General features: G+C 40.2%; 1 protein-coding gene across 1 annotated transcript in view; it reads right to left on the bottom strand.

The window, feature by feature from the left end:
* Positions 1–11653, bottom strand: part of il6st (interleukin 6 cytokine family signal transduce) — a 35569-nt gene that overhangs the window by 8215 nt on the left and 15701 nt on the right. The window contains exons 3-6 of the mRNA XM_037691969.1: positions 5913–6215; positions 4659–4809; positions 826–980; positions 518–669 (exon numbers count right to left, since the gene is read on the bottom strand). Of these exons, the coding sequence (XP_037547897.1) occupies positions 518–669; positions 826–980; positions 4659–4809; positions 5913–6215 (761 nt within the window). The remainder of the gene's footprint in view (positions 1–517; positions 670–825; positions 981–4658; positions 4810–5912; positions 6216–11653) is intronic.

Here is an 11653-nt window from a genome sequence, read left to right as displayed (position 1 = left end):
TATATTTATGTTATTTCCCCTAGTTCCTTTATTTTTTTCTATGTTCAGAACCATATTGACACTTTGGTCAAATTGTTTGTAGGTACCAACCAAAGGCAACATGTGGTTCAAAGAACCAAATAAAAATCAAGACAGCAATAACTTTACATCTCTGTTTCCCATATATAGTACCAGCACTGTCTTTTTCAAAATAAAATAATTAATGTTTTACTGGTGTATGGTTAGTACAAATATAAACCAGTACATCAGTAAAGGCTTATGGGTCCATCATGTGTGAGACATAACGAATCATTAACAAATTGATGAACTTCATCTGAAAATAAATGTTTTGTCTAATTTATTCTTAAAACTATCCAAGTGAGGTAATAAATGGTCTCAAGAATTCTCTATAAAGAAAACTGATTTGTTTTATTATTTTATATTAACCAGGCACTTGTTGTGATTTACTTGATACTTTTTAATTTAGCATAAGACTAAACGAGGAGCCATTGTTAAAACACACCTTGAACATACTTACATAACTCCAAATTTGAGATCCGCTTGGGCAGAATCTGATTTGATATTTCAGTTTTATATACACTTCATCAATAGGACTAGTCCAGCTCACGAGAAGCGATGTGGGAAAAACAGACTCTGAAATGGCTCGTACAGCTGGAGGGTTGGTTTTCACTGCAGCAACAAAATAAACAGTTAATAACTGTGTCGTCGTCTGGAGACACGTCCAAACACTGACATTTCTGTGAACGCACCTTGTTGATCAGATCAAACATAAAGTACTCTGCACTGTGATAATCCGTTTTTCTACAGGTGAAAACTTTGCCTTACCAAAGCAGGTGGATTCGTTAGTCAGATGTTCAGACTCTTCTGCTCCCAGTAGATTACGAGCCTCCACCCAGACATCCAGAGGCATAAAGTTGGGGAAAAGTTTTAGAGTCACTTGGACATTATTCTGAATTGTTGATGCGTTAAATGTTTCACCACTGAAAAGAAATTTGCAAATAATTTAGAAGAATGCATCAAGTACTGTAACACAGATCTGCATATTGTACTTTTTGGCCTATAAGTTACAGTTTTTTGCACAATTTACATGCCCTGCGACTTATGGGCTGAAGCGACATTTTTATGGATTTTTTACCATATTTATAAAACCAATTTTTGGCTGCTTTCTCTTCACTTGTGAAAGCTTCTTCAGTCACATTCTGATTGTCATGGGAACTCATTTTGAAGTGAAAACTTAACGTGCGTTGGAGATTAGCCTAGTCTGCTACCGCTAACTCCTTCTGGACTCGAGCTCTGCGTAACATCTACGTCACCACGCACTTACGTAGTTGTGCCACACCTTTTTCTGTTCGGGTTGAAAATGAAACGGCCGCTTCAACACGAACAGAAAAAGCAATGCTTCAGTGAAACACTGTAATCAAATCGAAATATCTAAAATGTGCTTAAAACTCATTTCACTGTTATTGAATAAAAGTATATTGTGACATATAATCGATATTGATTTATTGTCCAGTCCTAGTAATAGGTAAAAGTGGTTATTAATGACACAATCAGCCAGCCATAAAGAGCCACCATCATGCCTGGTGCAACCGTGAAATCAACTTCATTTTCCTGCGCCGCCCTGGTGAAATGCAGCCAATTTGACCACTGAAGTGCATTTATTAAGTAAAGGTTAAACTGAGACACACCTTTGTTATAATGTCAAGCAAACTAATAATTATTTTTAGGTGGTTATCTTGTTAAATTTCAAAGGAATGCACAGCGAGGCGTCCATCTGCGCGCTTCCACTTTTGCAAATCGGCTTTTGAAATACAGTTGATTTGACCATCAAAGTGCATTTATAAAGGAAAAATAAAACTGAAACACACCTTTGCTATAACTTTGAGTAAGCAGTAGGGGTGCAACGGTACATGTGGGTGTAGAACTGTTTCGGTACGCACGTTGGGTTCGGTCCACGTGCGTACCGTTTCGGTTATTTTTTCACTCATTAAATTTTATTAACGAGAGATTATGCGCAGCGGAACTAAAGTTCAGCACGGCACTATTATCTTGCAGCACGCACAGCATTAGCATTCTAGCATGTCGTTGCAGTCTCCTGTTTGGGAACATTATGGCTTTCTTGTTAAAAGACAAGAGAACAAATCCAAAGCTGTGTGTCGACGTTGTTTCACGGAGAGTAGATCTGCAGCAGGCAACAAACTTGTTAACGCACTTGAAATGACATCATCCGAACGTGAACGTCTCTTCTACAGAATAGCAGCTTGGTGCAAACACCGATAACAGCAGCATTTAAACAACTTTTATCAGGTTATGCAGATCGGTCCAGAGCAATGACACAAAATGTAGGAGTTTTTAAAGCTCTGGATCTACGTTCGAATGTTGTTGATGCGCCGGCTTTAAAGTTATTGAGCCTCGCTACGACATCACATCATTTCAGCCAAAAAGTTGTAGCAGCACTTTATGAAAAAGCTAAAACTGATATTGTCAACAAGCCCTGGACCAGATTAAAGCCCTGATGATGATGATGACCGAGAGGTTCAACCACCTCATAACAACTGTTCAAGAAGAGGTATTGTTATTTTATTATTATTACCCAATTAACTTTTTTTTTTACTTTAAAATTATAATTTCATTAACTAAATTTTTTTTACCTATTTGTGTTTTATTTCCAGTCTGGGACAGAGATAGCAGCTGAGTCTTCCTGTTCAGGGAAATCCACCACATCACCTCCAGCAAAGAAGTGTGTGATGAGTGAACTCTGAACTCTTCCAGGGACCTGTCCCACCTGGGGGAGCAGGTCCAAGAGGTTGTGAGTAATGAGGTCAAATACAGCCACACTGCAACATTAACAAAGCTCTACCTTTTTATTCCTGCTACTGTTGTTGGTGAGCCGTTTTCTCCACCTCTGGAGATATTCACTGCAACTACATCTGTGCTTTTGGCAGAAAATGTGGACAAGTTGGTCTTTTTGGACAAAAAACTTAAAACTTGATTAGTTAGATTGTAAACAGTCTGTTGCTGCTTATTGTTCTGGTTCTGACTGTTACTGTATTTATTAAGATTTTTATTATTGTTAGTATAGTTTATTTATTGTAAAGAGTGCCGTTTATTTAAAATATTATCCAAATGGGTCGCTTTTATTTATTTTTATACAAACATATTGTTTACTTGGCATAGTTTCAAAATAAACGTTTTGTAAGTCTTTAGTTTGTCTTTTTTTTGTACCGAAAATTAACCGAGCCCTCCTTGAAACTGAACCGAAATGTGATTTTAGCGTACCGTTACACCCTAGTAAGCAAATAATTGTTTTTAAGTGTTAATCTTGTTCAAGTCTTGCTAAAAGTCCTCCTGTGCACGCTCCCGCAGCCATCATTTGGTGAACGATTTTTGGCACAACACCGCCCACATTTCTGGGCTGTCAGTGGTGACGAGTAACGAACGCAACGCGTCAGCGGAGACGCATAATAGATGCAACGTATACAGCGAAGCAACTTATTTATGTTTGTTCCACTTTATTAGACATATTTGGACTGATGCGACTTGTAGAGCAGAAAATATGATATCTGGTTACAAACCAACTTAAACGTTCTCACTCAATGATCAAACAAATTACTCCGTTTTCATTACAGTGATTTTAATGTAACGTGACTCAAACATGAATTTATTACTCTAAAGCAAGATTTCCAGCTAAGGGTAGTATCCCACTGGGCTGAGACTATTTGGTGGCTCAAATATGTGAGAAAAAAAAAGCCAAATTTTCACCTGCAGTTTAATTGGATTGGCCAAGCCACCAGCAAGCACACCATTATGTGACCACATTTATGAACTGAAGACAGGCAGATATGGACCAGTTTATTTTATTTTTTTATTATTAGCGGCCACCGAAAGCAAAGGCAGTGATAACGCTTTTGCCCATATCTTTGAGTGTTTGTTTGTCTGTAGCATTAGCATAATATCTCATGAACCACTAAACAGACTGTGATGAAACTTTTAGAAGTAATCACTGGGTTGAAATCTACACCTGATTAACTTTTCGAGACAATCCCAATTAGAAGAGTACAGCCACAACCAACTGACCTTAAAAACACAAAACATGCATTCATTTAAAAATATTGAGCTATGTGTTGGCACAGTAATAGCTGAGACCAATCCCCAACTTATATCTTGAGTGCTAGCTGATCCCACAAGATCTGTATTTAAAACTTCTGCACGACTGTTGGAATCAAGTCTGAATATCTCATGAACCACTGTATGAATGTGATTAAACTTTTAGAAAGTTATAAATGAATGTAGATCAACAACTTTTGGACCTAAAACCCAAAACAAGATGCCAGCCCAAACTAATAAACCGTAACCTATCCAAGAATAGGCAAAACTTCAGTAAATGTTACAGCTATTGGGCTAAAATTTAGCTGACAATCATTCACAACACATACTCCAAGCCCTAATAGATCACGTAAGATATCGCAACGTTGCATGAATGCTCCAACTTTCCTTGTGTGACAAAAAAATGGCTATTACACATTGCTCAACATAAAATGATCTTAAGTCTAAAATATCTGCATTAAAGGCTGTGGATGTTGTGAATTCCTTCTAGACGCTGGGGTCAAAGGTACAATGGTTTTAAAATAAGATGAAATGTATAGCAGTGTACTCACGACAAGATGTCTTTAACAAATGCTGTAAAAGTTGTTCGGACCTCTGTGGTTTGACGTCCAACCGCTTCCCATTTACAGATGATTGATGGAGAGATGGAATCGTTTTCCTGTAGCGCTACACAGGTCAGATTCATTGGTCTCTCTGGACGGTCTAACAGCGAGGCACACAAAAAGATATCTTATTAGAGATAAACTGTTCAGACATTTTTTCTTCTTTCGGCTGCTCCCTTCTTCAGGGGTCACCACAGCAAACTAAGCTGCACGAAGATGAGGCAATTATTTTTACGCCGGATGTCCTTCCTGACAACCACAGACCACCGAGCTACCACAGCCGTCTGTGTGGAGCAGAGAGCTGCTATCTAGGGCGTCTGGAAGAGCAGATGGTGGAGGTTAAGGGCCTTGCTCAAGGGCCAAGAGTGGGGTAATGAGGGTGGAGGCAGGTGTGGGTGCTTCACCAATCCCACCCACATTTTGATGTTGTTGGTACCAGGAGTTGAACCGGCGATCTTCCGATCACAGGCCCACCTTCTTTAACCTCTGCGCCACCACTCTCCTCTACGTTAAGTCTAGAACAAGGAGGGTACACAAAGACAGTGCCCAAGTTCGTTACTGGTTCTGAGATACCCAAGAAGTAGCTCATTTTTTCAGCTGCAGCAATTGTGTCGCCGACACATTGACAGAAAATTCCCCCAGCACCACATTTGTAAAGAAAGAGGAGAAAAGGAACAAGCAGCAGTGTTTGTTCAAAAAATTCTTGAATTTCTCAATGTTGACTCCTTTAGCTGATGGTCCTGCAACTCTCTCCTACACTGAGAGCAGGTTTAAGGAAGAGAGTCACATCAAGATTAAAAAATAAAAAGCTAATCAATTTGTTTACTGTGATTACAGATTCTGAAAGAGGCATTGTCTATTAATAAAAAACAAATATATATTATTAAATAGCATTTGTTTCTTTTTCTTGATGAACCATATTGAACTGTGATCTTCAAAACCAAGGTACGAAGCGAATCATGACAAGTCTAAGTTGTACTCCTACATCTAATGAAAAAAAAGGGCTTGGCTACATTAACATGTAACAAACATCCTACTTCAAACTTCACTATAAAGGGTTATAGACAAAAATGATGATTTTTAAAGTCAAAGTATAATTCAATTCAATTCAGTTTATTTATATAGCGCCAAATCACAACAAAGTTGTCTCAGGGCACTTTACAGAAACATTTCAATTCATACAACAAAAGTATAAAAACTTACAGCCTGTTTTGAGCCAAATCCCATGAATGAATCTGCTTTTGTTCAGGGTGACATAGGGAGACGTTTCCTTGCTGTGACAAAATAACCACTCAGATTTTTCACTTGTGATGGGGACAGTGATAGCAAGTGCTGTTGAGTTGATCTTTGTATAGTGTTCTTTGGGAACACGAGTCTTTGACATGTTCCAGTAGAGATCATCTGCAGTGACTTCAGTGGTGTTCGTGATCACACATGTAGCCGTGAAGTTGGTTCCAATCTCAAACACTGGATGCTGTGGAACTGTCATCAAATGGACCACATTCTCTGTAAAACAACAAAAAAAAAGAAAACAAAAAAAAAATCTCATTATGCAGAAGGCCACAGGTGCAGCATTAATTTTGTTTGACTTAAGACAAAAAAATTGTCATTTGCTGTTCACATGCTGTTCTTTAGTAATCCAACAAAGAACCAACGTTTCTTACACATTTATGCTGCTATGTGGAACTGTGCAAGCACTGCCGTTATATGTTTTAGCATCATTGCAGGCTGTGTGACAGAACACATTTTAAAGTAGTAAATACCGGTAGTAACAAAGCAGCACCGTCTAATGCTGATTTAACAGCATTAAGTCGACATGGAGTTAAGTTCACATTGCTCACAAGAAACATTATGAGATGAGACCATGAACCAATTTAACAGCCGGTAAATATTTAACTAAAACCAAAAGAAAGCCTGAAAGGTGACCAAACTAAATAAATACAAAGACTAATGGAAATAAAGGTGACCCTGGCTAACTTACTGCTTTTCACCATTTAGGCTCAAGTAGGGCAAAAGCAAAAACGTCAATTATTAAAACAAACAGGGTCCTTTTTCTAAATTTAAGAATTTCAGCTATTTCTTCCTGCTCTGTGGATATGCATCAGACTTGAACCTGTGACTCTCGGACCTCTACAAAGACACACCTCTTAATCCCTCCCTATTGCAGCCTGATATCAGAGTAGCTACTATGGATTTAGCTCCGTGATTTCTTTCAATTACTACGCAAAAAAGACTTCTCGTGAGTCAAATAGTTTATGATGTGATTTTGTTCCAAGTTTCTGCTGCCAGTGGCTTGTAGTTGTAACCAGTGTTGCCAGGTGAGAAATGTAGGATTATCGTACTAGACATAAAATTATCGTATTTTGAGGGAAATTATCGTACACCCGTCATAACCAAAATAACAAATCTATTTATGCACTATAGTAGTGATGGGTCTGCTTCCAGTAGTGAAAGGTCTGCTTCCAGTAGTGACGGGTCTGCTTCCAGTAGTGACGGGTCTGCTTCCAGTAGTGATGGGTCCGCTTCCAGACCGGCTCTGCTTCTTCTTCTTTTCTTTTTTTTCTTTTCCGCACTCATGGGGCGGGCGCAGCGGACTATTCAGCCAATCATGGCCGTTGTCCTCAGGTAAACACATACACGTCACTCATAGGTAACGTTTAGAAAAGAACGATTGGCTGAATTTCCAGCCAATCATGCATCTGTTTATGGACACAGATGCCTTCAGGGTTCACAAAAAAATTCCAACAGATAGTTGCAACAGGCTGATGACAACTGATTACAACCACACATTCACGGAATGGTCAAATTATCGTATATTTGGCCTTTTTTGGGATTACTGATCGTACAGAGGGCAAAATTGTCGTACAAATACGATAATTATCGTACACCTGGCAACACTGCTTGTAATGCTGCAGCTTATTGCTCGTGGAGAGAGCAGGAGCTACATGTCAGACCACCACCAACCACACATTTTTCCTCTAACAATGGTTCCTGCCAATGTTTGGTACTGATTAAAAGAAGAAGTTACTCAAGACTGAAGACCTGATGTGGACCAGCAGGACCCAGAGTGTCTTATCATAGAGTGGAAGAGAAGACCCTTGGAGCAGTCTGGTGGGAGACCAACACGGTATGGAGGAGACAGATATCAGGTTTTTGGTCACTACAGTTCCTTTAAAGAATGATAAAAAAAAAAAAAACTTACCAAGAACCCAGATTTAAAAACAAACAAAGACAGTTCCAGCTCTTCAAAGATTAATGTTGATGAGGACGATGAAGAGAATGGTGAAATGACCAATCTCATTTACAACACAGACCTGTTCCAGACTGAACATATAAAGTACAGACAACAATAACAAACGGGCAAACAGCCGAGCAAAAAGCAAAAAGATTAAAGAGGAAGTATAAGAGGAGAAAAAGTGAATGAAAGAAGAAGTCTAAGGACGAGTGTTTCCGCTGCAGAGATGGAGGTCAGCTGGTTCTGTGCGGCAAGAAGACCTGCACCAAAGCTTACCACCTGTCCTGCCTAGACCTCACCAAAAGACAGTTTGGACGCTGGGACTTCCAACCGAATTCGGTGTTCAGTGACTCAGAGAGCCGGACGGGACCGTCCAAAAATATATTTTGGTCCAGGACCGGCTGCTCCCACCCCACCGGTCACTCTGAGCGCACCCTGCCGGCCAGGTGACCCCTCGAGCTGAGGAGTCGTTGCACGAAGGTCCGGTGTTTTTTCTCTCTCTCTCTCTGGACCCCAACAAACTTCTCATCTGGAACTTTGTGGTTCTACCTGGTTCCGACGAAAATCGCCGGGTGATATTTTGATGGTTTTCTGCTGGACTGGCCCTCGTGGTGTCTTCATTGGTGTGGGGGAAGCGTACCTGTGTCCCCCGAACTGGACAAGAACCGAACAGAGTTGGCTGTGGGGGACTTCGTCTTCAACAGAGCCGGTCTCAGCCTCAGTGAGCAGCCCGTTACTTTTAACCAAGGACTGTCCACCTCCGTGGAATCGCTGTGTTCGCCTGGAGGAGAAGCTCCGATGCTTTGAAGCGCCGCCGGAACCGGACCGAGCAGAATCGGATCAGTGACGACTTCAGCCTCTTCGTCTCTCGTGCTGTGGAGCGCTGGACTGGAGCAGAACCAGACCGGACCAGTGACGACTTAAGCCTCAGGTCAGTCTCGTTTTTCACCGGGGGTGCCCTCTCGTGCTGTCGGGTGCGGGGGTGATGTGCAGAGAAGCGGAGGAGCAGCGTGAAGGAGCAGCGCTGCATGGTGCTCGAGAGAAGTTCGGAGTTTGCATCGGAGTTGCTGCAGGCCTCCATCCAAACTCACCTGGATAATAATTATTTTTATTTTGGATCCACTGTTGACCTGAAACGAGCTAGGACCGTGCCTTTCATTTCAGGAGGATTTTCTGGCAGCTCGCTCTGCTATTTGCTGCAAATTATCTGTTTCTGCCTGTTGGTTCTGGACCCAGCTTATGTTTCTCATGGGAGCATCCATCTTCACAGGGGTGCTGGAGCCCCCCTCAGCCCAACTCAAGCAGCAGTTGGGCCATCTCGTCGGGTTTGTTTGCCCATTTGAATTGTGACACTTTATGGTCTGAGACTTTACTGCACTATTCATATTATTGTCACTATTTTTAGATCTCAGACTATCTGGAGTCACTGAATCTTGTTAATATACCTGGATCTGCCCATCACTGCAACTTTCACTGTTTTGGGTTCTGAATGATCACGTCTTCATTAATGTTTCTCATGGTTCGATTATGGGGGCTAATTGTCACACTGTTCACTCCTGTAATTACACATCAGTCATGAAAAACTCAAGAAAATGTCTGATAATAATGTTGTTACTGCTCTCAGGGATTCAGCCCAACCCTGGACCCCCCACTAATTACAGCACACCAAATGGCTTTAAGAACGTGTCTGGGTTTCATTTTCTGCATGTAAACGTACATAGCATTCTGAGAAAACTTGATGCCTTGAAAATTCTGGTAAGTTCTTCTAGGACAGATGTAATGTTCATCTCTGAAACTTGGCTCAACAAATCTGTACTGTACATGGTAATCAATGGATTTAACATCTACCGCTGTGATCGTCAAAAAAGGGAGGGTGGAGTCGCAATTTACATCAGAGATTCTCTGGTTGCTAGTCTTGTGTCTTCTAAAACAATTCCTAACCAAATTGATGCCTTAGCTGTAAACATCACTTTGAATGAAGGCCAGATATTATCTGTAGTGGGTTGTTATCGTCCCCCTTCAGCAACACCTGAGGCTCTGTCCTCCCTGATGGAATTTCGTGGTAATTAAAAATTCAAAGAGATCTTTTTGGCTGGATATTTCAACATTGGCTGGGATAAGTCGACCCCCGTCTGTGATAAATTCAAGGAATGTTGTCTGTCTCTCAATCTAACCCAACTCATTGACTCTCCGACTATACCAAACAAAAACCGTCCTGAAAAGTCCTCCATCTTAGACCTGTTTCTAACAAATATGCCTCACAAATTCCCTGGTACAGGTGTATTCACTAACGTTTTGAGTGATCATTGTGTGACAGCACAAGTATGAAGACTGGTAAAATTGTTGAGTTTGTTTAGCAAAGTGTTTTGAAGGTGTTGAAATTTTGAGACAACCTCAGAAGTTTACCTCAGCTTCAAGGGGTGTTTCGACTAGGGCTTTAACAGACTACTTGAGTAATCGACAGGTTGATTCCTAGGACATCTATTGAGTTTTTAAATTTCACATCAAGTATTCGCAGTGACATCATTACGTTGCAATTACATCATTGCGTCATGTGTCACGTGATCCGCATCGGGCTACTAGTAGAAGCTACCAAATGGATTCCTCCCAGCAGATGGACTGATTGGAGCAGGCCCAGTCTTGGCAAACAGGTAGAAATGCATCAATAGTATGGAAATAATTCACTAAAGATTAATCTTCCGGTTCAACTACCGTAAGGAAACAGAAAATCAATCAACTTCTTGACTGTTTGGAGCTCATTGCGAACCGGTGTTACACCATATTCTGTGACCACTGTATATTGTGACCGTAGGGGGCGGTGTTGCATGCACTGTTGCAGGTCACAGAATTTGGTGCAATACTGGGTCCAATGACCGAACCAGAACCAGCTTCCTTTTGACCTTGTTTCACAAAATAAAAGCAAAAAATATTAATCTCTAACCCTATAAAAAAACCCTATAAAAATGTTAATCTCTAAAACTAAACCTAATGCGCACCACAGCTGCTGGTGGTGCGAGGTGGTCGACAGCTCTACTGTTTTTAGTTTTGTTTTTTACGTGCCACATGTTTCTTTCACTTTTGCAGCTTAATAATAAAACTAATGGTTTTGGTTTTCCACTGACTTATTTGCAGTATGATAAATGGTAGGAGCATAATACATGCTTCCAATGTTTTGTTGATCTTTTTTTTTGGAAATAATAAATTACGTTTTTTTATGGTCTTATTTTTTATTTTATTTTTTTCATCTTGAGATCCTATGACGTCATCAACTACTCGAGTTCTACTCGAGTTTTATTATGTTAATGTCGAGTTTAAAAATTATGTAGTCGTTCAACCCCTAGTTTCGACCATTACTATTTGACAACTTGACCCAGGGAAGGCCCAGTACAGGATGATCATGTTTCAGTTTTTATCTCTTAGCATGATGGTTAGGGTTTAGGAGGAAGGAGTGGGTTGTGGTTAGTGTTATTTATACAAGTGTGTAAAGCTTAAACCACTAATTTTTAATGTCACAATGGAGTTATTTGAAGTGCTCAGTGATTTTTTTAATGAAAATTTTAATACCCACTGAGTTTGAGCATTAACTAACTTGTCTCATTTGTCAAAGATTTCATGATCCTACAACTTGAGAGTGCACTGACAACCATTTACAACAAAAAAATAAATAAACATACGGACTACATATATTTCTATGAATAGAATAGGAGCA

Source organism: Nematolebias whitei, chromosome 18 (genome assembly GCF_014905685.2).
Source record: "Nematolebias whitei isolate Nwh7 chromosome 18, NemWhi1, whole genome shotgun sequence".
NCBI lineage: Eukaryota > Metazoa > Chordata > Actinopteri > Cyprinodontiformes > Rivulidae > Nematolebias > Nematolebias whitei.
The sequence above is the reverse complement of the archived record's forward strand: the minus strand, read 5'-3'. Positions and strand labels throughout refer to the sequence as shown.